The sequence below is a fragment of the Ciconia boyciana genome, chromosome 15 (assembly GCF_034638445.1).
Source record: "Ciconia boyciana chromosome 15, ASM3463844v1, whole genome shotgun sequence".
Taxonomy (NCBI): Eukaryota; Metazoa; Chordata; class Aves; order Ciconiiformes; family Ciconiidae; genus Ciconia; species Ciconia boyciana.
This window is the reverse complement of record NC_132948.1, coordinates 7,767,151-7,792,162: the sequence shown is the minus strand read 5'-3', so window position 1 is coordinate 7,792,162 and position 25,012 is coordinate 7,767,151. Positions and strand designations below refer to the sequence as shown.

Sequence of the window (25,012 nt, the reverse complement as noted above, 5' to 3'; positions counted from 1 at the left end):
CTCGCTCCACTCTGTGCATGGAGGGGAAGCCTTCCTCCCCTGGCATCTCCTCACCCTTGCAGGAGGGATGCCATCTGATGGAAAACCAGTGTCCATGGGGACCAGAGATGGTGGCAGCGGCTGTGCCAGGGCTGCTGTGGAGGTAGCACCGATGTCCCCAGAGCCAGCGGGGAGGGGGAGCTCCCCAGCGGGGCGGTGGGTTTCTTTTCTATCCCAGCGCAGAGGGACGAGGGACGAGGGTGTCCCTGGTCGCAGCAGGTAGCCCTGGCACCGCGGCGGGTGGGTTTGTTGTATTCGGCATGCCAGGGACCGGCGAGGGCTTTTGCTTAATTTGTCAGTGCTGCTGGCTTATGAGGGTTGCTGCCAGCCTTGGCCTCGCTCCCGTGCTGTCTGTCCGTCTGTCTGTCTGGCACTGTCAGAAGCCTCTTGTGCCTCTCCTAGCCGGGGTGACCCGGTCACCTCCTGTCCTTGTGCCGAACCCAGCGCTGTCTTTTAATAGCTGGGGGGAGATGCGGCGGCGTGACTCCAACAGCTTTGCAGCATCCCTATTCCTGCACCCCTTCATCTCCCAACCCCAAAACCTCCCTTTTTATGGGCTTGCATCCCAGACAGCCCCGACAGCACCCAGGGAAGGATGTGCACACATTGCATCGGAGCCCGGATGGTGACCGAGACCTTGGCCCTTGCTTTTCGCAGCAAGAGGGCTGCTCCTGCAAACCTGCTGCACCTGCCCTCCCCTCCACCCTTGTGCTGCCCAGCCAGTGGCACAGACCCAGTTCAGGCTGAGACTTTAAAAGTTCCCTCCCCCCGTCACATTTTCTTTTATCTAAATCCTCGCCTGCGAAAGCCTCTATCGACAGCTGCGCGGGCCTTATCTCGCCGGAGGGACCTTCGCGGGGCTCTCGGAGGAGATAAGCCCGACTTATCAGCCGCTGATGTCAGAGGAGGTGCCAAACCCTCCCGTCACGGGGGCTTTAGACATAGAGGGTGTGTTTTTTTTTTTTTTATTAAAGTCACAAAGACCTTGGGCTTATAAATAGTGCGATGTAGAGATAGAGCTTTGAAATGAGCTGGCCCAGGGCAGGGGGTGGGAAGGAGCGGGCGGAGAGGGGCTGGGGAAGTATGGAGGGAGATGATGCGAGGGCTGGGGAGCGGTGCTGTGGGATGCGGGGCTGGGGCTCCTGGGGGACCCCGCTCCTGCTGTCCCTGAAGGACCCCGCTCCTGCTGTCCCTGAAGGACCCCACTCCTGGCATCCCCGCAAGCGGGACGCTCTCCGCATGTGCCGCGGTGCCGGCTGTGCCGCTGGCTGCGTGGTGGCAGGGCTGTCGGCGCAGGCTGGGCAGAGGCTGTGCAGACTTGGGGCAGTTTGGCAAAACTGCTGAGTGTTGTCTTTCCTGCCACGAAAGAGCCAGAGCAGCTTGAACTAAATCGGATCCTGCTGATTGGAATTAGTTCAAATGCAGATGGGGCTAACTAAGCCGGCGCTAAGCGTTCGGACAGCCCAGCGCCCAATTCCCATCAGCTGATTCAGGGGCTTTTCTGAGCAGCATTAACAAAATGCCACTGCGGCACAGATGCCCATTGTGCCGGGCCGCCCACCCTCTCACCCACCGGTGCTTTAGGGGGCTGGGGGGCACCCAGCAGGGTGCCGGGATGGAGGGACGGTGTTGTGGCACGTGCGGCACCGGGGCCCTCGCGGTTATGAAGCGCGCCTGTGAAGGTGGGGTGAAGTGCAGTATAGCTGTCAGAAAAATCGTCTCCGGTGCGTGACGCTGGGAGACAGGGGCAGAACTGGGGTCTGAATTAATCGGCGGCTTTATTTAGTTTGGCATGTGGCTCCTGCGTCTCTCCCGGCTGATGCCGATGATGCTCCTGCTGTGCGTGGCTAGGGTCGGGATGGCTCCGGGAGGGTGCTGGGCTGTGCGTGGGGGCATGGCAGGGCCTGGGGAGCAGCGGTGGGGAGAGCACCCATGCCATCATGGGGGTGTCCTCAGGGGACCTGCATTGCTGGGCCCCCAGGGCCGAGGGTGCCCGCAGCTCCTGTGACCAGCCGCCAGCATCGCCCCTTCCCCGGGGGCTCAGCCCTGGCCCGGGGCTGCGTCCTCGCCCTCCTCCTGTCGGCACCCGGGTTTGGTGCCCTGCCGGTGGCCGCACGCTGCCGTGCGGGGGCTGGCTGGCCTCTCCGCTTGCCCCATGCTGCCCCCTCCTTGCTCTCAGCCCCATTTTCCCCAGGGACCTGTCGCGCATCCGGCAGCGGCACGAGCTGCCCGTGAAGCCCGTGCCCACCAGGGACATGGGGCAGCATCCCGGCGAGGAGCAGACCTCGCTGCAGGGGAGGAGGTGACGTCCGCCCGCTGATCGGCCAGATGGTGACAGCGGGTGGGACGCCGTCCCCGAGGTCACTGCATAGGTGGGGCTCGGGGACAGCAGAAGCCGGTGCCTGGTGCAGCCGTCCTCGGCGTGGCCGTGGGTGCCCCGACCTGGGGCCACCCTGCGGGGACGGGGTCGGCGCGGCTGCAGCCGCCGCCGAAGCCGGACGGTGGGTGCGTGCCGGCACGTGCCGGGGGAGCCGAGGCGTGCTGGGGGCGGGGCTGCGTAATGAACCCCGAGTCCCTGCGGGGAGAGGCGAGCTCCCTGGCAGTCAAGTGCGCTCAGCCTCTGAATAAGAAGCACTTCATTCTCTTTTCAAACTGTATAATTTCTGCCTGATTGTAATGGCATATTTTAAAATTACCAGAAATCGAAGCCAGAAAATGGATACGGCTGCTTTTACTGCGAGCTGCATTAACAAAGGATATGTAATGCATGAAATAAAAACACCTCCCTGCCCCCCTCCTTTTTTTTTAAGACAGTAATAGGAGAAAATTGGTTTTGAAACTGAATAAAAGTCCCTTTCAGAGGAAATCATTTCTTTCAGGGTACCTTTGCTGAAAGTAAAATAGTGAATAATGAAAGGTGGTTACATGATTGTCTTTCATTTAGAGAGCGCGAGGACAGATGGAATCTGGGAGAAATGCACGATTGGAATAATTGCATGGTAACAAGGCGCTTGTTGTGAAATTAGTATCTTAAGAAAGTAGTGAAAAAGGCTTTTACTCATGAATACTTCATTATTAGGAGAAAACAGCACAATTTGGGTTCTCCAGACACCTGCTTGGTATTAGATGACTTCCTCCTCCCCTCCTGCTCCTCACACCTTTCGCTAACGAGTCTCTCCCTTCCCCAAGTTTACAGCGTGGTGGCGGCGGGGGGACGGGGCGAGATCCCCAGCCCCCTCGGGCAGAGCCCAGCCACGGCACTGACACCCTGTGCAGGTCCCACTGCCCCCGTTGGCCGTCCAGCCCGGGGACGAGCCCAGCGCCTGGGACCTCCCTGCCCCGGTGACGGGGGGCACGGGGCGGGAAGGAGCAGCAAGCGCGGGCGCTGTTGTCTGTGCACCCGCGGTGGCTGTGAAGGTATTTCCAAGGGTGACATGTGAACCGGTGGAGCAAGGAGAGCCCCAGGCGCAGCTCAGGGAGCATCCATCCATGCTTTGCTGCCTGGCGGGTGACGGTCACGGGGCTTTGCCAGCACGTGCCTGAGGCCACCGCGCAGCCCCCCTGCACACCGGCCCCGGCACCGCTTGCCAGCGCCGGGGCGTGCAGGAAACATCCCGTCTACCAGATGGCTGCAGGAGGAGATGGTTCCCCCGCGATGAAGTGATGTACCCAGCCGTGTCACCCAGCCGTGACCTGCAGCCGTGACACCCAGTCATCGGTAAATGTTCAGCCGGGAGAGCGATGGCTCAGAAGCTGCGACGCTGGAGGATGGGCACTGCTGCCTGCTTTTCTGCTGCTCCTGCCCACGTCTCCCTGCCCTCTCTGAGTGGGAATATCGCTCCCCGCGCCAGCCGGAGCAGTGGGAGGGTGTCAGCAGCAACTGGTTATAATTCATGCCCTCCGCGGCGGCTCGTGAAGGATGTACAATTAGCAGAGCGGTGGCGGCAATGACTTTGGCCTGACCCCTCCAGCTTTTGTCGAGCAGATTTTGATGCCAGCTGGGAGCTGGCGACAGATCCCAGGACCCCGAGCGGGATTTTAACGCCGTCTTTCCCCAGCCTTGGCCGGAGCCGGCGGGGTCGCTGTCTGCCGGGAGGCGCCGGCTGGCACGCCAGTAGAGTGGTCTGGCACTGCCAGGAGCATGGCGCCGGAGGGATGCCCCGGCTCTGCCCTGTTCCCGACGGGAAGGGTGGAAAGCTTTGCAGGAAGTACGAATCACCCACTGAGACCTTCATATTTATTTTATATACATTCATATTTATTTAAGGCTTTCAGAGTTATTTATTTATCTCCAAAGGAGCTAAAGGCTCTGAGCAGCATGTGCCCATGGTCGGCGCCGGGAGCTCACCGCCTCCAGCTCCTCTGTCCGGGGAGCGGCTGGGTGGGCAGGAGGGTGGTGGGCAGCGGGGCGGGCAGGTCCCCTTGCCTGACCGGCGTGTCTCTTCTCTCGGCAGGGCGCGGGCCGGCGGCAGGGGCGGCACTGCCCGCCGGGAGGCCTGGACCATGCTGGCCTGCCTGCAGAGGACCCAGAATCCCCCAGCCCAGCACCTCGCCTGCCCCAACAAGGCGCTGGAGCCACGCAAGTGTAAGTGCCCGGGGGGGCGTGCGCCTGCTTTGATGCTGCTTCTCTTATTGAAAAAGACATTTATTTAACTGATAATTAAAAAGAGCAGGAGAAGCGGGAGGGGGGGAGGAAGGAGACAAGATAAGCAAATTAAATTGGGTTGCTCTGGTTGATAAGTCGAACTTCAGAAAATGTTGCAGAGCTGTCTGGGAAGCGTGGCGGCAGCAGAGGATGCTGCCGTCGCCTGCTCCGCGGCCCCCCAAACCTCCCCGGCCCTTCCCCCCCTAATTACTTTCCCCGTTTTGCTGCAGCTCGCCTTCCCCAGGAGCTGGCCTTTCAGATAAGCTGTAAACTAGTTACATTAAAATGGGATCCAAAAGGTCACTCCAGTAAAGCACCTGTCTCTCCCAGCCTTTGTCTCTCAATCCAAACCATGATTAAATGTATATTTAATGAGCCTGCTTTAGGCAGGCGTGTTTGACCTCCCCGGCTGGGAAAGACGCATTAAGATTCTCAAGTGATGAATGTGTGTTTTAAAGAGGGGAGTGGATATTTTTCTGCTGGTCTCAGTTGGATTTTTAAACATTGCTGGCTGAAGACAAATCAGCTGCTAAAGCTCTGCTTGTTAGTGTGTGACAGCCCCCGGGCATTTGTTTAATGATCCGTATTTTCCCAGAGACGTTTTTTTCCCCTCTACCTGGGCACCCCGATGCAGCCGAGTGAGCTGGGCGTGGGGTTTGGGCGATGCTCAGCCACCCTGGGGACCCCCGGCATCGCTCCGGCAGGGCTTGGGTCACCCTGACAGCCAGGAGGTTTATTTTTGGGGTGAAGCTCCCCAAGCTCCAGCGCAGCATCACTGCAGGGAGCCGGTCACCCGGGCCAGAGGCAGGGTGATGGGCACCTGTGCATCCCAGCACCGCAGGCCGGGAGGCGTTTGTGTGTGCATCAGCAATCGCGGGGACGGGCAGGATCGGTGCCCCCCGAGCTGTTTGCACCCGAGCACCCATCGGGGTGTCAGCTCTCGGGGGTCTCGGCGAGTCTGCAAAGCGGGTGGGTGCGTGCATGGATCCCCGCGCGCTTGCGCTGAATCGGAGCTCGCGGTGCCGCTCGGGTCTCCTTCTTATTAGTGTCTGGAAGGAAAACGGATGTTGCTCTTGTAAAATTATTCCTAATCCGTCACGCCTGAGCAGCGCACGGCGGCGCAGGGCTGGCACGAGGGTCCGGCTCCCGGCGTGCCTCGTTGCCACGGGCTAATTAGCTCAGCCGTGCCCGCACGGTCCGAGACCCGCGTGCGGGCTGAGCCTGGCAGGGTTTTCTGGAGAGCTAGCTGTGGCTCAGAGCTGGGGACCGTCTCAGCCCATGGGGATGCTGGGAAGCAGCACCCCAGGGACGGGACCCGGGAGCACTCCAGGGACGGGATCCTGCCGGGGGGGTCGGTGCTCCCCAGCGTTTCCCACCCTGCCACAGACCCCCCTGGAGAAGATGCTAAAATGAGGAGGTTTGGAGAGCTGGAGCCTGTGCGTGGTGTCACCACGCGGCAAGGCACCCATCTGTGGGGAGAGCCACTCATGGGTGCAGCCACCCACGTCTTGGGAGGGTCCCAGCCCTGGGGTGCCGGGGGGTCCCCGAGCTGCGCCGGTGGGGGGAGGGCGGGTTGCAGAGTTCTGACCCCAAGCCGGACCCAGGCAGGCGTGGGGGACCAGGGCACCGGGGTTTTTGGCTGATCACACCCCATCCCTCGGGGCAGGACCACGCTCACCTGGATCTCTGAGGCTTCCCCCGGGGTGGACGGTGTGCGGCGGTGGCCGCGCTCCCTGGCTGAACCCCCGCACCGTGCTCGCTGCCGCCAGGTCACCTTAATCAAAGTTTAGCTGCCCATATGTTTCCGCTCATTATGGGCAAATCCAGCATGTCTCGCTCCTCTCGGCCTCCTGCTAGTGCAAATTAAATTGCAGGTGACGTCCAGGGCCACGCATCTGGTTTGGAATACGATTTTCTCTTCTTTATTTATGGCACCTGCGGTAAGCGTGGCGCAGAGGGGCCGGTGAGCTGGCGTGCGGGGCTGAGCCTCCCGCCGCCTCCTGAACGCCTGCGTAGGTAATCGACCAAGATAGCGTTCTCTTAAAACAAGGCACAATTTAGAAGTGCCTCTGATTACTTAATTTGCTCCTGAGTATCTCAGTAATTATCTTTATGGGTCTTATTTCTGTCCTCTGGCATTGTTTCTGTCGATATTAAATGAGTCTGGCTCTCGGCACATTGGCCGTCTGGCCCAGCACCACTGTGAAATCCTATTATCCTGCCCGCGCCGCTGATTAATTTTTGTATTAATTTCACGTAAAAGGTGAGCTGACTAATTTTCCTGCCCATGCCGGGAGCTGACGGCCCTGGCGCCTTCGCCCCCCAGTTCTGCCCCTTGGCTCTCCTGCTAATTACCGTCCCCTCGTCTCAGTGCCCCACGTGCCAGCGCGGCCGCGTCCCAGCGGGCTCGGTGCATCCCACGAAATCCATCCCGTTAAATGCCGTAGGTGACTTTGCCGCAGTGCTCGCCATTGCTGGCTCATGGCAGTGGCCGGTTTCCGTCACCGGTAATCCTGGGGCTGCACCGCGGGCACCGGCCCGGCATGGTGGCATTGCATCCTCGAGGAGGATGCAGGAGGCAGCAGGAGGGTGCCCGGAGCCCTGCCAGCCCTGCCTGTGTCTGCCCGCCTCCAGGAGCAGGAGCCTGCGGAGAAGCAGCATCCTCAGGAAAATATCACGTCCAATTAACTCCAGCAGCCTGGTCCCTTTTGATTTTATTCTGTGCGCATTACAGGAATCCTGAGCTTTATTTAAATTATAAATCAAATAATACCACTCTCGGCTCGGCCGAACTCTTTGCTGTTCTTGCTCTCTGCAGTAATGTAGCGGTGGCTTATATTTAATTAAACGTTACTTTCTATGTGCCCTCCTTCAGCCCGCACTGCTCTGCCGTCAGCCTGGGGCTGGGCATGCGGCTGGGGGTGCAGGACGCGTGCTCCCCTAATGGCATAGGATCTATATGGAGCTGGGACTTACGGGGAGCTTCCCGAGCTCCCTCCCTGCTAACGTCACGTTTCGCCGTGTGAGCATCTCACCGTGCACGTCCTTCTGGCGGGCCCGGATCCGGAGCCCAGCCCCACTGGCCTCGTGCCGGGGGTCCCGTGGGACCTCGCACCTAGGCCCCGTGGGGACGGCGTAAGAAATGGCTCTTAGGAGGTGGCGTGAGCCCTCCCAGGGCTGCGGGTGGGTTATTAAAACGCTAATGAGATGTGATGGCCGGGGCTCAGAGAGCAGCAAAGCACCGCGACCCGGCTCCAGGGTCACCCACACATCTCCCCACTCGCCCATGGGGACTCTCATCAGTGATAAAACTGTTTAATTGCATATGGGATAAAGCCCTGTTTAATGGCTTCTCGTTACCCAATTCTACTTATTCCAAGGGCATTTTCATTAAAGTAGCTGCAGCAAGGCTCTGCTTTTGTACACACCCATAAAATATCATTTTAATTTCATGAGGGGTTACACATGAGTGAAATAAGATTAATTCTTTCATTTTCAGTTTCTGGAAGGGATCGGTTAATGATGGTTCTGTGTATTTATATACGTGCCATAAAAAGGAGTTCAATTAACTGCCGTGCCCAAAATGTGCTGTTGACTTGCACTTTCCCTGCCAGGAAATGCTGCAAAAACACTTTTCGATCGGTCATGTGTGCGGTGGGAGATGGATGGGCGAGGGGGGGCTGCTCGGCACCAGGGCAGCCTCTCCGGGTGGGACTGTCTCCCACCAGGTCAGAGCCCCAGCCTTTGGGTGGGCTTCACTGGTAACGCCCCGGCACACAAGGGAGTTTTGGTTTGTGTCCAAACTTTCCAGGACCGCACCAGTCCATCGGCCGTGGAGCAGATTCCCGGGCACTGGTGGGGCCGTGCGGGGCTGCAGACCCGGGGATAGGGCACCCGCTCCCTGCAGCCTGCACCGGGGGTGCCCACCCTGCTCCCCTCAGCGGGAAAGGGGTGCCGTGGGTGCCAGCAGCTGCGCTTGGCATGCAAAGCCTGTGTCTTAAAATTAATCAAATGCTAATTTACTGTCGATGACAGAGCGGGGGGGCTGGGGAGTGGCTGGGCTGAGCTGCGGGGCTGCTGGCCACGGTGGGGTCCCTCCTGGTCCCGGGGTCCCCTTGGTGGCTGCATGGTGGAATGGCATCAGGGGGCCTTCAGGGCGGCATCAGGGCTGTGTCGGGGCAGTGCGGGGTGTCAGAAGGGTGGCATTGGGGCAGTATTGGGGTGACATGGGGGTTGTACTGGGGTGGCCTCAGGGTGGCATCAGGGCTGTGTTGGGGCAGTGTTGGGTGGCATACGGGTGGCATCAGGGCAGTATTGGGGTGGCATCATGGTGGAGTAGGGGTGGCATCTGGGGTCATATGGGTGGCATCGGGGCAGTATTGGGGTGGCACCGGGATGACGTTGGGATAGTATCAGGATGGCATTGGGGCGGCGCTGGGGTTTGCATTGGGGTGGCACCAGGGTGGCAATGGGGCAGCAGTGGGGTGGCATCCTCATGGCCACGATGCCGCCCTCCCTGTGTGCCTCCCGCCCGGCGTGTTTGCCTTTGCCGTGCCGGTGGACGCGGTGGTGCAGTGCGCGGCGGCGCACAGCACTAATACCTCGTGGAGGAGACAAATGGGAAGTGACACGTGTGTGTGTAGACGGGTATTTGTGGTGACGCTTTGACTGCAGATAATAAAGTGCTCGCCCTGAGGTGATCCAATTCAGCAGCCGCCTCGGCAGAGCCGCGCGCCGTCGAGGGGGAGAAGAAAGGGGAGGAAAAAAGGCCCGTCTGAAATGACATGTCAGCCTAAAAAGGGAACGTGTTAACGGATGAATATCTGGGGATGGCGAAGCCCGGCGCTTCCCTTTGTGCTTTGTCATGAATTTTGTTGTCTTTGCAGATTACGGCTCCTGTGCGGCTGCCGCACGGGGTTTGCCACCTACGTTTATTCAGATGGATTTCTCCCGCTATTATTTCTGTAGTTGGTTTTAATTTAAGCCCCCGAAACCAGGGCGCGTTTGTCTCGGCTCCTCGCGCCGAGGATGCTCTGCTGGAGGATGCTTTTGTCCTGGCTCCACGCCCGGGGCCAGGGAGCAGGGGGTCCTGCAATGGGGGGTCCTGCAAGCGGGGACGCAGCATTTCTGGGGGCAACCACGGTGCTGCCCAGGGTGCCGGTCATGGGTGGCTGCTGTCCCTGCTGGGGCTGTGCTCGCGGGGGGCCAGAGACCGCGCCGGTGCACGGGCCCCCCGCCGCATCCGCGGCGCGGTGGCCTCTGCGCTACCCATCCTGGGGACACCGTCACCATAGAAACCACCGCACTTCGCAGGGTGGGAAAGCCGGTGCAATGTGACAGCAGCCCAACCTGCCTGGCGCAGAGCGAGCGGCGCGGGGGGGCAGCACCGGCGGCCCCCTCTGCCCCGCTGCACCCCGAAAACGGCTCAGGGGATGCGGGGGACCTGCGCCGGCTCCCGGGGCCACTCTCCTTGGGGCTGGGGGCTGCACACCCCCGTGCCCACCCACGGGTCGCCCTGGGTCCGGGCAGGGCAGCATCCCCCAGTGACCCCCGGCTCCACCAGGGATTTGCCCTGAGATTTGCCCTGCCCTTGGCGGGGGTCCTGCCCGGAGCTGCTGCCTGCACGGCGGGGGCAGCCGATTCCTGCCCGGGTGGCTTTGCCACCTGGGGCTTGAACCCAAACTTCAAGGACTTTATTGATTTGTTAAATGCACCATGTTTTGTTTGTTTTCTTCCAAGTGTTTTCCAAATATTTACGCTTCTTCCAAGTGTTTTGCAAATATTTAGGGTTTAGCTCTTCCAAAATCTGCTCTCAGTATTGCAGGCAGAGAAAAAGGGGATTTTTGATGCTTTTTGAAGCTTCGAATCCATTGGGATCTCCTTGCTGTGAGGGGAACAGGGAGCCTGGTCCCAAAGCCAGGGGACTAGCTCTCAGCTCTTGCAGAGTTTAATTCATTTGGAGGCTGCAGCACTATTATTTTTTAATATCAGCCATTGGCATGCCGATCACTGAGCGACGTCTCAGGTCCCCAGCATCTCCTCCTGCTCTGCCCGACGCTCTCAGCATCACTCCCCTTCCCACCCCTTCTTGCCCCTGTGCAAATTAAAAATCCCGCCTAATTGCTGCCCTTTTGCCCCACCGGCTCGCAAGAGCGAAACAGCAGCTCCGCGCTGGAAACACATCCCTTTTCCTGTAAAAGGGGCAGGGCAGGGCTGGGAGGGAGGGCGAGGACCGTGAGGGAGGGCGAGGTCTGGCGGGATGCTCGGGGCAGGGCAAGGTGACCCCCTTCCTGGATGAACGTGGCGATGGGACCAGGTGAAGCCAGCGCGAGCAGAGCAGCCGGGGCATCGCGTTGTGGTTTGGAGCAGAAAACCGCAGCCCTCGAGCGTTCCTCCTGAACGGCTGCCAGAGCGGCGGGCACGGCACTGGCCGCTGCAGCCTGCCGAGCATCCCTGGCAAATCCACCTGGGCATGCCTGAACCCGTCTGCGGTGCCAAGCTGCGACCCTGCCCAGGCACAGGACACCGCTGTGGGGACAGACCTGCCCGGAGAGGGAGAGGGGCTGCCAGCCGGCGCCCGGCACGCCACGGCACAGAGAGGAGGAGCTGGCGTCAGCTCGGCCGTGCCGGCAGCGGGAAGCAGCCTGCCTCTCTGAAGGTCCCGCCACAGACAGGCCGGATCCCCAGCACCAGGCTGGTCCCGCTGGGCAGCCCTGGCCATCTCGCCCTCCCCGGCATGGGGTTACCCCCGAGAGAGGGAGGTGTCCTCCTGCCGGTTGCCCTGTGTGCTGGAGCAGCCGGGACATGCCCGCGGTTTGCCCGGCTGTGCCATGGCAGCTCCGGTGGCTGGGGCAGCCCTGGCAGTGGCTCTGCTCCCATCTGAAAAAGGGGTGAAAAGCATTTTCCTTTGGGGGCGCGGGGAAGCGAGGCCTGAGCGAGGCGCCAGGTAGTTTCTAGCCACGGCTTCGCCTTCGGCAGCATTATAAAGATTTACTGCCGAGATTACGTCTTTCATTTGTTGCAAAATATTTTAGTGCTTTCGATGTGTAAAAATAAGGTTTGTCCCATCTTATCTCACAGAGGAGCAGAGGAATGGAGGAGAGGGAGGGAGCTCATCTTGCCTGTCTGTGGCAGGCAGCGCATGTCTTTCGTGCCGGCTGTTAACCAGTTAGGTGCCACGTGCTGCTGCCGCATCCTCGCTCAGCTTGTCCTCACCGAGTCCTCGCTCAGGGCTGCGGTGCTGCTGGTGCTGATCCCCAGGACATGCCCCCCCATACACCCCAATGTCCCGCTCGCCACCCCCTTCCAGAGCAGGGCAACCACCTGGGGAGCACAGCGTCTCCTGCAGCATCATGGCCTGAAAATTAAAGCCATAAATTGCTGGTGTGTGAGCTCGCCCTCCTCCAGGGAAGAGGGGGCCGAGCCAGGGATGCTGCTGCCAGCACCAGACCGGAGGACACCCAGGGCAGCTGGGCTGCGGGAGCAGCGTGGAGCACCCATCCTGGTGCCGAGCATCCTTCCTGGTACCAAGCATCCTTCCTGGTGCCGAGCATCCTTCCTGGTCATGAACATCCTTCCTTGTACCAAGCATCCTTCCTGATGATGAGCATCCTTCCCAGTGCTGAGCATCCTCCTGGTGCTAAGCATCTTTTCTGGTGCCGTTTTTGATCTCACAACTGCTTTAACCGAGCAGACACTGATTGCCAGAGCCCCGATGCTGCCGCTCCTGTGCCGTCACGGAGCTCCTTGGGTGCCGAATTGTTCGCCTGACTGACAGCTGAGCAGCCCAGACAGGTCTATTATTTCTATGGGGCCTGGGCCCCGCGGGCCTGCAATTTAGGTCTGTGCTATTAACCCTGCCTTGTTCTCCACTTTGTAACTGCTTTAGTGCCTTTAAACGTGTACAGTTAAAATCAGGGTTAATTAGGGGCCCGGCAGCTGGGCTTCGCCGGCGCCCATTGTGTCCCAGCAGAGATGGGGCCGGGGCTGGGGGTAATTGGGGATTGTTGTGGGTTTGTGCTGCCCGACTCCTGTGCGGTTAGCCTTGGTCTCTCCTCACTGTAAGGATGGCTTTGGTTAGCTTCCCTCCCCTCCTTTCTCCCCATCTTTCCTTCTTTCCCGGCCCTCGCAGGCTGTCGCTGCAGCCGGGCATGGTGCGGGGGATGCTGTGGATGCAGGGGATGCGGGGGATGCTGGGGATGCAGGAGACGCAGGGATGCTGGGGATGCAGGGGATCGGGGATGCAGAGGATGCAGGGGATGCCGGGGATGCTGGGGATGCTGGGGTTCCCCATCCCCGTCGGACATTTTGCACAGACCTGGCTGCTCCAGGCACCGGAGCAGGCACACAGCTGCACCTGACCCATAAACCAAGATTTATTCTGGATTGTGGCACCGGTGGGGTCCGGGATTTACATCTGTGTCTCGAACCAGGTTTGGTGGCCAATTTGCTAAAGTAAAAAGTTGTTTAGCTGGAGGCGTAATCTTATAAGCCTGTGCTGCCATTATAATGGCTTCTCGTTTCTGCCTGGCTTTCCAATAATGCTTTGAGCAGAAGCTCGGAGTAATATAAAAAGCCATCGGATTATTACTGCGGGCGATGCATTTTCCATTTACAGTAATAAAATACTGAAGAAACAAAACAATTTAAAATTCCAATAAAATTCAAAACAAATCTTTGGCTGCTGAGCAGATTCAATTATTTAGCTGTTATTGAGTGCAGGCTGGAAAAATGGAGCAGGTCAGGGAGGGAGGGGGAGCCCGGAGCTGGGGGTGTGCTGGCCGCATCCCGTGGGAATGCCAGCAAGGGAGGGAGCCACAAGCCGGTGAAGCATCTTCTGGGAGAGGCAGCTGTGATGGGTGCCTATCGCCGGGCTGGTGCGCTGCCAGCGGCTGGCTTCGGTTTAGGGGTGGCGAGAGCCGGGGCTGCTCGTGGTGGCGAGCCCGGCTGAGCCTACCCGTGTGTCGGCAGCCGGCGGAGGTAAACCGCGCTGGCCAGGGTCCATGGCGCATCCCACCCGGCCCCGGCATGACGGCTCCAATGGTTCAAGTTTAAGAGGAGGGGGGGCAACGCCAGCGGCGAGCGGCTGGTGTCAGGGCTGCCTGCGCCTGACGGGTGACGGCGGTGGTTCGGAGAGTTTGCATCTCGCAGTAATTACAGCCCGTTAGAAAGCAGTAATTACTGCGGAGAGGGGGAGCGGTGGAGCCGTGCAGCCGCCAGCGCGCCGGGAGCCGCCGGGAAATCGGTCGCTCTGTAATTTTCCCGGCGGGGGTTCGGTGCGTCACCCTGATATGTGACAACACACCGAATAGGTGGCTTGTCACATCCAACCCAGCTGGCGCAAAGAGGCGACAAAGGCGGCTCCTGGCTCTCCCCGGGCCGGCTCGCGGTCGGCTACGGTGCTCCCCGGGCACGCGCCAGCACCGGGGCTCACGGGTGGGGTGCCCGTGGCCAAGTTCAGCTCACCCAGACAGGCAGCTCTGCCTGTCCCACAGCAGCAGGCAGCTCCAGGGGGGCTGCATGGGGCTGTCCCAAAAGTGTCACCTGCAGCCCTGGTGCTGGGGGATGGGGTTTTGGTGACTCGTGCCTGGGAGCCGTGGGTGATGCCACCTCCCTCCCTCCAGCAATGGCCCCTTTTCTTTTATTAATTTTGCCTGGAAAGGAGTGTTTCCATGGAATGGGCTCATTAGGGATTCTGCAAGTGTCACCAGCTAATTAGTGTCATGTTAATTGAGTATTCACGATGCTGCCACCTCCAAGGACAGTGGTGCCGGCATGAAGGGGAATGCAGATGTGCGTGGCTCGCGGTGCCGGTGGGCTGTGGTGCCGGGCAGTGTGCTGTGCTGCTGGGCAGATGGGGTCCTGCTCGCAGCCCCTGCGCCCACCGGTTCGTGGGCTGCCCGTGCCCAGCAGCACCCAGCGTGCACACTCGCGTGTGCCCGTGCTGCTCACTGGCTGCTCTGCAGGTGCCAGCCGGGCTCGGGAGCTTTATGGAGGTTGGACGGTCGATGCCCAGGACGTGCCCAGCGGGGCTGGCAGTGCAGCCCGGGACACCACATGCCTGCACGTGTCCCGCCGTAGGGAGCTGCTGATGCCGTGCCTCCTGTCTCCCAGCAGCTACATTAAATCCTACTCAAAGGCCCTGGTTTTAATTGGCTTAATATACTCTTTAATAACAATGTCTATTTAAGACACCTGTAAAAAGCCCATAACATTAGCTTAATGGGAGGAATGGCTGGCGAACATTCTGCCATTCTGCCTGTTAAATTACTGCTGCACCGCTCTGATGGAGAGGACGGAGAGCGGCCACAGCCTTGCTCCTGCGTCTCCCCAAACATCACGCTGCTGCCCAGGGAGTGACGTGGAGCCCTGCAGCTGCCAGTGCCCCCATCTCCCCCTGAATCCTGGTTTTAACGCCGTGCCTGGTTCCTCTGGGCACACCTTCACATGCAGGCAGCTGCGGGCACCGCGCCGGAGCATCACTTGGAGCAGGACTGACACAGGCATTGCAGACCAATTTAACGACTTCGTTAGGTGTGCTGAACGCACCCGATGGTGCAGCTCTTCCGCAGAGACTTTGCCACCCAGCACATGGTGGCATCAGGGATCGCTGGTCCCGGTGGCATCCGGAGCAAAGCGCTCCCCGGGGTCCCCGCAGGGATGCTCAGCGCCTGCAGTCCCCTTCCCCCGGGTACCATGGGGCTGCGCTGCCTGGCAGCCTCCAAAATTGCCTGGCAGCAGGGGAAGGGTCCCTGGGAGGGCTGGGGCTCATCGGTGGGGGCTACCAGCCCCAGACCCTCCTGATTTGACCACCTCTCCCCTGCAAAACCTGGCTCCTGGCAGGCGCCGGGTCCAGCATTCCCCGGGTGCTGCAGATGTCCCCCGGCAGGGCCGGGGGTTTTGGGACGAGCTTGGGAGCAAATGTTGTCCCCCGTATGCCGGCGTGTGTGTGCATGCGCCTGTGTGTGTGTGTGGAGATTTTAAACACCTAATTTATTCCATCTATTAGATAGATTTTGTAGATTTAATCATTTTCACAGTTGGTGGCTCATTGGATACTCAAGATAAACTCCAAATGAAAGTATAATGGGTACGACAAATGAGTTTTCACACCAGAATGGCAGAAACTTGCTCAGGAAAGAGTTTGAAAGGAACAAAAATATATACATATATAATTTTTTTTTCTGCAGTGGCTTTTGCTGACTCCAGTAGGTTACCACAGTTAATTTCACCAGTTTTGTTCATCTGTAAAATTGCATAAAAGTGACATTTTTGTGCTCATTATAGGAACTGCTGATTTATGGCTGGTAAATGCAATGCTTTTCCATTTTTGGTGAGGTTCTCGTAGCAGCGCAAAGCACCCATGAAATTGCTTGTATAATGTAGTTTAAATCCAATCTCGGAGAAAGATTCCCCCGTTGGGTAAAGTGACATTTCCATTCTCCACACCGAGTTTATTTTAGGCCACTTAAAAGTGACTCCGTCAGCAGGAGGGGGCAGGTTGGTGCCCTGACCTGGTTTCTGCCGGGAGCGGGTGGGAGCTGGGGGGGGCGATGGGTGCCGGGGCGCCGGGTCCCCCTCCTCCCGGCAGCACCAGATTCACCCTACGCTTTGTTTCCGCAGGCGAGACGGCGGCACCCATGCATTCCCCGCGCTACCCCAGCCCTGCCGAGCTGGATGCCTACGCACAGAAGGTGGCCAACAGCCCGCTGACCATCAAGATCTTCCCCACCAACATCAGGGTCCCCCAGCACAAGCACCTTAACCGGACGGTCAATGGCTACGACACCACGGGGCAGCGCTACAGCCCCTACCCCCTGCACACCGGCGGCTACCAGGGTCTCCTGGCCATCGTCAAAGCCTCTGGCAAAAGCGTGGTGAAGAACTCGGAGGGGAAGCGGACTAAGCTCTCGCCCGCCCAGGTCGGCGTCGCTCCCTACCCCGCGTCAAGCACTTTAGCTCAAGGTCCCTCCTGCGCCGGGCAGCTGAGCTACCACGGCGGCCAGAAGCAGCTGGAGGGTCCCGTGCCCCCCAACGTGACGGTGGCAGCCTCCGTGCTGCCGCTGGCGGGCAGGAGCCTGGCCCTGCCGCCGTCCAACCTGCCCTCCATCCAGAGCATCATCTACCAGATCAATCAGCAGTGCCAGGCGCAGGGCACCCAGCCGGGCTGCCCGGCCGTCGTGGCCGCCAACCCCAGCCCGGCCAAGCACGGCGCCTTCCCCGGCGCTGCCGCGTACGCCGGCGCCGTCCTGCCGGAGTGCCGCAAGGGCACCGAGCTGGCACTGGGCTCCAACCCAGCCGCCGCTCTGGGACCCAAGGCGGGCGTCTACCCCGAGGGCATGGACTACCTGGTCTGGCAGCAGAAGCAGCAGCAGCAGCACCTGCGAATGTACAGCGGGGGCAGCGGCGGCGGGGGGGCCCTCAGCAAGTCCCCCGAGACGTGCGCGGGCGCCTCGCGCCCCTACGCCCTGGGCGGCACGGCCGAGAAGGTGAGCTCGTCCCCCTTGAACTGCATGCACGGCAACTTCTCGGTGGGGCAGTACTTCGCCCCGCCCTGGAACAGCATCTTGGTGACCCCCAACAGCGACTGTTACAACCCGCCGGAGCTGGGGGCCGGGCCCCGTGAGCTGGGGGTGCCCCCCGCCGAGGGGCTGCCCAGCAAGACGCTCTGCAATACCTCCATCCTCAGCAGCAGCCTCCAGTCCCTGGAGTATCTCATCAACGACATCCACCCGCCCTGTATCAAGGAGCAGATGCTGGGCAAGGGCTACGAGACCGTGTCTGTGCCAAGGCTCTTGGACCACCAGCACGCCCACATCCGCCTGCCCGTCTACAGATAAGGAACCGATGCTGCTTTTCCCAAACCCAGGGCGAGGACTTTGGCACGAGCCGTGCTCCCCTCCGGCACCACGCGGGTACCGGACCGTGGCAGCGAGGGCGGGGGGACGGGGAGGGGGACACGGGGTCGGCTGCCAAAAGGGCTCCCGGGACACTGGCATTTCACTGGGGTCCCCAGACTGGATACACCCGCAACCCGCTGGAAGCCGAGGACGAAGGACCGCTTGTCTATATAGCTCAGAAATCATTTTATCTCCACGAATGTGAACAGGGAATTGCTACGAGTTGCTGCTATCCAGGGAGAGGAGGCTCCGCTCCGCGCACCTGCGGGCGCCCGGCCGGATCTGTGCGGGGCAGAGCCCTGTGCCACGGCCGGCCGGGAGGCTCACCGGCAAACGGTGCCGGCTGGCGCGGCGGCCGCAGGGAGCTCACGCCTGACCTGTAGCTGAAGTCCGTAACTTGCACTGCTTTGATTAAAGCTAATAATTGGGGACAGTCTGGAGGCTATTTAAGAAAAACACTTGAAAACTTGAACAGATTTTTTTTTTTTTAATTTTTTTTTTTTTAGTTGACTAGGCTGTACATCTACGTGTTGGCTGCTACAGAGTCTCCTCCTGCCCCTCTTCCTCCTCATCCTCCTCCTCCTCCTCTCACCCGGCCCTGCGTTGGCCACCGGCTCCTATTCCCACTCAACCAGGAGGTTTGGTGCCCCCGCGCCGGGCGCCCAGCGGGACCCCCCGGCCCCCCTCCCGCCCCATGGCACCACCGGGAACCTGCCCGGGTCTCACATTTCCAGGCTATTCCCCCCCCCTCCCCTTACTCTCAGTTCTACCTTGGTTCTGGGTTAGAGGCGACCACGGTACCGGGGACGCTCACATACCTCCTTTTCTTTTTTTTTTTTTTTTTTTTTTAAAAAAAAACAGTTCCAAAATGCTCATTATGGTCCGTTATTCACTATGTGTCATTATGTGTTTAATAGATTTATTCATTTAACAAAAAGGCTCCGCACCACAAAATACAAAGTGTTTTGACGTTTAAAGGAAAAAAAAGAAAAATACCCCGATGAAACCCAAGGTGATTGTGCTCGGAAAAGAGGTACTGTATCCCTGAAAGGCCTGTTCAAGCACTAAGTGCATTTACAAATCTCTGAGAATGTTTTTTTTTATACTAAAATTGACCATTATATTCTACTGTGAGAAGTGCTGGCTGCACTATATTGTTTTAAAAATGAGAGAAAACAAATGGAAAAAAAAAAAAAAAAAAAAAACAACACAAAACCCGCAAGCCGTGTGTCCGGATGGTGTTTTTCCCAAAGTAAAACCAGGATATCGCTGGACGTGTGCTCTGGAGTTTCTTTGCTTTGCTGTGGCCTCCCCTGGGCCCCCCCAAAGCCGGGACCACCCCGGCCCCCCCGCTCCTCTCCTTCCTCCCACAGATTTTTCGGGCACGGAGGAGCACCTATAAATAACCTGCTAACTACGCTGAGCCATTAATCCGGCCCCAGTGCCAGCCTCCGCCTCGCACCCAAAGGGTGGCCAGGCGAGGCGGGCGCACGTGGGCCAAATCCCTGGGGATTAGGGCTGCGGCCCCGCGTGCACCCGTGGGATGCTCGCCCCTCGCAGCCCCGAGGGCCGGGTGATGGGCGCCGGGGGTTGGATACCACATCCCCATCCTGGAACCCGCAGCCCCGGGGCCAGTGCAAGCGGTGGCATCTCCCCTGCCATCCATCATCCGCGGCAAGTTGTTTGCCACCGAGTTTCCCCCCGGCGGGAGGGTTCCTGGTGCCGGGGCAGAGCGGGGGGGCTCTCCGGTGGCCCCGCTCCGGCTGGGGGGCTGATCTCCCCTAACCCAGACCGACCACCCCCCTGCTCTGCCCCGGCGGCAGCTTCCCAGCCTGAACAATGAGCCAGTTGCATTAGGATAATAGTATTAAATCCCAAATAGCTCTGGGCAGAGGGCGCGTCTCCCCGGCCCCCGCGTCCCGCAGCGGTGACATATGGCGTGCCGTTATCCCGGCCAGGGAGGGGGCTGAGGGTGGCGGGGACTCGGCTGCCCGCTCACACCCCTGCCCATGGCTGCCTGCGACCCCTGCACGGCTGCGAGGGCACGGGCAGGGGTTGCTTTATTTTCCACTTATCCACCTGCAGAATTGGGATCATTTTTAAACTGGTTCCTGCCCAAGCTTGCCCATGGCCATCGCTGGCTGTGGGACTGGTCCCAGCAGAAGCCCACAGCAGGGTTGCAGGAGTAGCACTGCCCGCTCCTGCCCATGGCCGGGCATCTGGCAGCATGGCATGGCCACGACCTCTGCCGGAGCCGCCAGCTTTAGCTCTGCACAGGGGGACACCCAAAACACAGTGTGGCCGGGGATGTGGGCTGGGAACCGCTAACGGGAGGCAGAGAGCTGGCTTGCCGGGGGGTCAAAATTCTTATTTTTGGCCCCTGTGCTGCTCCCCCCAACCCTGCCGGGGATGGGGACAGAGATGGGGATGGGGATGAGGATGGGGATGGGGACAGGGACACAGCCATGCAGCCACATGCCCGGAGCCGCCCCGCGGCCACGGCTGCAGGCAGGGAGCGCGGCTCCATTTGTCTCATTTGCTCTCTTGCCATAACTGCAGCGCGCGTGGTTCTGCCGATATTTATGGCGTGCCGGGAGGGGACCGCTCCGTCACCAGCAGCGAGCGGCGTGACAGCCGATCCAGGGAACAAAGAGAAATTGGGACAAAAGGAAATTTTCACAGAGGTTAATGTTACTGGGGGAGGAGGGGGTGTGCTATTGCCTGCCTGCGTGTTAAAATTAGACCGGCTGGAGGAAAATATTTGCTTAGATCTTTGTCATTAAAATGATGCCACATCAAAAGAAATGTGAGACTGAAGCCCGGTGGTGCTGGTGGGTCACTCCTTGCTGGGCATGGGGTGGCGGTGCTGGCTGCAGCCCCTCCATGTGGCTCCCCTCATGCATTGGGGGCTACCGAAGCGGGGGCCCTACCGAAGCCAGGGCTGCTCAGTGCAAAGAGCCTCTCCGGGGGCTTTGGGGGCCCCAGGAGAAACTTCGCTCTGTTACTGGTTCCCCTCCAAGGGGGGGATTCATTAGCACTGCCTCCATCATATTTCCCACATCGCCATAAATCAGGGCGAGCGGCTGGAGTGACGGCGCGATCCATCTTGCAGGTCTCGAAGTCATTACATTTCATTAGGAGGTGCACGGGGTTTTTATTATTTAGCAGGTTAATTCTCCCCTCAGATAGCTCTCTCTCAGAGGAGGATTTCACTGTGCATGGGAACACTTTAAATGTGTAATGCAAAATAAATGGGTCCCTGCTTGGCAGGTGCCTGCCTCCATCCAGGACTGCCGCAGCGCCGGCTCCAGCGGGTGCAGGTGAGTCCATGGGGACCCAAAGTGCGTGCAGATGCCAGCTGGAGATGGGGCAGGGACCGACCCTGAGATACGTCCCGGCACCCAGGGCAAAGGCACTGCCACCCATAGCCCCCTCGCCCTGGTAGGGCACAGCACCCCACAAGCACTGCAAGAATGTGCTGGGGAGAAATGATGCTGTTTCTGGTCTGCAAATATCTTCCTATTAAAATAATAATAATAATAATAATTTCTAAGGCAGGTGTGCATGAGGCTGATGTTAAACTTAGCGGCCGCCTTTGCTGTTTGAGAGTGAACAGAAGAGACAGGCAGTATAAATTGCATGGCTGCAAAAGGACTTAAAAAAACCCATCTCTCATTTTGATTGATATTAGCTTCACAAATTAAGCTTTAGATTTATCTAAAAATAAATTTGCTTCCGCGCTCCGCATTCTGGATGACAAGTGCTTTTCTCTTCCCTTTGTTGGGTTTGTCATCGCTGGCAGGGCGGCGCGGGGGGGGACGGGAGGGGGCCATGCTCAAGCACCCCCAGCCCACTGGCCCCCGGGGTGTCCCCCACCTCCACGGCCATGCCTGAAGGCAGAGGGTGCAATAGCTCAGGGCTTTGCATGGCAGGATGTAAAAGGGCCAAAGGCAAGCCCTGCAGCCCCGAAGGCGGCAGAGGCATCCTGTGCTGGGATGTCACCATCGTGGCCGCAGTGTCCCCATCCCCACCAAGACATCATGGGGTTCAGCGTGACAGCGCAGGGCACTGGGGCATGGCGACGTCCACCCCTCCTGCATCCCAACCGCTTTAAACCCTGCTCACACGTCCCTCAGCTTTGGGACATTAGAATTTGCGGGGGGGGGGGGGGGGCGGGAATTAGTTTACTTCCAATTACGCTGGAAAAATCCCATCTCCAGTGGCGTAGCCGGGGGCAGCTGCGGCACAGCGCCCATCTCCAGCACACCAGGCGACCGAGCCCCGTGCCAGGGCTCCCCCAGCCTGTGCCCCCAGGTCTGGTGGGGCCCAGCTGCCCAGCTGGGCGAAAGCAAAGTTTATCATTTTCAAATAACAGCCGGCGTGAAAGCGGGAGCCGGTTCAGCTCCTCATTCGATTATGCAGCGTGAGCCGAGAGCTGAAACCTCAGCCTCTCCTAAGTAGTGATAATGAAACTTATTCATTCCCTCACCCTGGGGAAATACTTAAACCACAATATGAGAGATATATGTAAATCACATTTAAACAGAGACAGTGCAGTTAAAGCTAACGGCGAGTAATCAAGTTTGAAGATGAAGTGTCCCCTTTTCTGCTATATCGTTTGCTTACTGAGCTGGGCTGCCTCCAGGGCCCTGGCTCTCTGCCACCGTGTCACTGTGCCACCCTGCCACCCAGCCGCCGGCGCCCACCCAAATCGGTCCTTCCACCCTAAACAACGTCCAGCGGCAAAAGCAAACTACGCCGTTGCAGGTGGCTGCAAAGGGAGATGAGCACAAAAGGAGCATCCCGGTGAAAGAGGCACGATGGGATGGGATGGGATGGGATGGCATGGGATGGGATGGCATGGGATGGCATGGCATGGGATGGCATGGCATGGGATGGCATGGCATGGCATGGCATGGCATGGCATGGGAGCATCCCACCGAGGCAGTGCTGCCTGGCCCGCCGGGACCTCAGCCCGCTCCTGCCGGGCAGCCCCCAGGCCGCAGCCCAGTTCCCGGCCCGGCGGCCGGGCCGGAGCGGGTCAACGGCCTCATCCTGCAGACCCACGTCCCGCAGGCCGGTCCCCACCCGAGGACGGGGCGAGGGGCGCAGAGGAACCCCGGGGCGGGTGCCCAGCTCAGCGGCAGACCCTCGGGTTGCCCCCGGGCCGGCTCTCCCCCCCACCCCCGCCCAGGGCTGCCCAGCCGCACAGCCCGCCCGCCTGCCCGGCGGGTGCGGGGCAGGAGCCCAGCACGGCCCGGCCCCGGGCTCGTTCCTCCGGCCAGGGCCGGATCCGGCATTGCGCGGTGTGTGGTGCCCTCCAGTGGAACTGCGGCCCCGGCGGGAGGCGGCCCCGCAGCCCCGGCCGTGCGCCCGGCACCGCAGCCGTGCCCCGTAGTCATGGACCGCAGCCGTGTACTGCACCGGTACACTGCAGCCCTGCACCGCAGCCACGCACCATAGCCCTGCGCCACAGCCACACACCATAGCCCTGCACCATAGCCCTGCGCCACAGCCATGTACTGCACCTGTACACCACAGCCCTGCACCGCAGCCACGCACCACAGCTGTGCACCGCAGCCGTGCACCATAGTCATGCACCATTGCCATGTACTGCACCTGTACACCGCAGCCCTGCACCATAGCCCTGCGCCACAGCCGTGCACCATAGCCCTGCACCGCAGCCACACACCATAGCCCTGCACCGCAGCCCTGCACCACAGCCATGTACTGCACCTGTACACCACAGCCCTGCACCGCAGCCACGCACCACAGCTGTGCACCGCAGCCGTGCACCATAGTCATGCACCATTGCCATGTACTGCACCTGTACACCGCAGCCCTGCACCATAGCCCTGCGCCACAGCCGTGCACCATAGCCCTGCACCGCAGCCACACACCATAGCCCTGCACCGCAGCCCTGCACCACAGCCATGTACTGCACCTGTACACCACAGCCCTGCACCGCAGCCACGCACCACAGCTGTGCACTGCAGCCGTGCACCATAGTCATGCACCATTGCCATGTACTGCACCTGTACACCACAGCCCTGCACCGCAGCCCTGCACCATAGCCCTGTGCCACAGCCGTGCACCATAGCCCTGCACCGCAGCCACACACCAGCCATGTACTGCACCTGTACACCACAGCCCTGCACCGCAGCCACGCACCATAGCCCTGAGCCACAGCCGTGCACCATAGCCCTGCGCCGCAGCCACGCACCACAGCCATGTACTGCACCTGTACACCGCAGCCTTGCACCACAGCCATGTACTGCACCTGTACACCACAGCCCTGCACCGCAGCCATGCACCACAGCCGTGCACCACATCCATGCACCACAGCCGTGTACCGCAGCCATGCACCATAGTCATGCACCATTGCCATGTGCTGCAGCCATGTACCGCACCTGTACACTGCACCTGTACACTGCAGCCATGCACCATAGCCCTGCACCGCAGCTGTGCACCATAGCTGTGCACCATAGCCGTGCACCGCAGCCATGTACTGCAGCCGTACACTGCAGCCATGCACCATACCCATATACTGCAGCTATGCAATGGCAGCCATGCACTGCTGGCCATGCACCACCGGATGAGCACAGGGCTGCCAGGGCCAGGCCCCCCATCTCCCGGGCAGAGCAGCCAAGGCCAGGAGGGCAACGCCGGGTGCTGCAGCCAGCCACGACCCCCACCCGCTGCTCGGTGTAGCCTTGCCCGTCTCAGCAGTCACAGGGTGCTCTGCCTCATGTCCTGTGGGCTTCTGCCTGCTCTGTGCCATCACGCTGCCCTGCCAGGCTGGCAGCAGCTCCAGGCAGCACAGGGCACCACGAGAGGGGCTGTCTGCAAAGGAGCGTGAGCTCAGCGTGTTGGGTGGCCCTGCAGCAATGCTCTCCCAGCCAGAATCAGTCAAAGCCAGGAGGAGGCAGCAGTGGCAGGTCAGTCTTTATTACTAAATAAATAGTCGTATAAATCTTGTGCAAAAATATGTGGCAAAAACCATTGGCTTTGGGCAGAGGGGCTGCACTCCCCGCACCGGGCCCATGGCAGAGGTTCCTGGCGCAGCACAGCTGATGGCCCCAGCTCGGCAAAGCGAAGCGGCAGCACTGGAGCTCGTCTGTGCAAGCTGGAGACTCCCAGCACTGCCAGGGCAAGGCCAGGACCCTCTGTCCGGGCAAGCTGGAGACTCCCAGCACTGCCAGGGCAAGGCCAGGACCCTCTGTCCGGGCAAGCTGGAGACTCCCAGCACTGCCAGGGCAAGGCCAGGACCCTCTGTCCGGGCTGGGACAGTGGCTGCAGGAGGGACGGAGGCTGTACAAATCCCTGAGGAGCAGACAAGCACTGTCCAGCCCAGTCTGCAAGTCTGCTGGCTGTGCCGGAGCCGTGCCAGGGGCCCAGGCAGAGTCTGTCGGCTCCCAGCACCACTGTG

The 25,012-nt window shown here is 60.1% G+C and overlaps 1 protein-coding gene across 1 annotated transcript in view; it reads left to right on the top strand.

Moving 5' to 3' along the window:
- Positions 1-18,747, top strand: part of FAM222A (family with sequence similarity 222 member A) — a 31,937-nt gene extending 13,190 nt beyond the window's left edge. The window contains exons 2-3 of the mRNA XM_072880208.1: positions 4,494-4,624; positions 16,307-18,747. Of these exons, the coding sequence (XP_072736309.1) occupies positions 4,543-4,624; positions 16,307-17,523 (1,299 nt within the window). The 5' untranslated portion in view covers positions 4,494-4,542 and the 3' untranslated portion in view covers positions 17,524-18,747. The remainder of the gene's footprint in view (positions 1-4,493; positions 4,625-16,306) is intronic.
- The last annotated feature ends 6,265 nt before the right edge of the window (positions 18,748-25,012 follow it).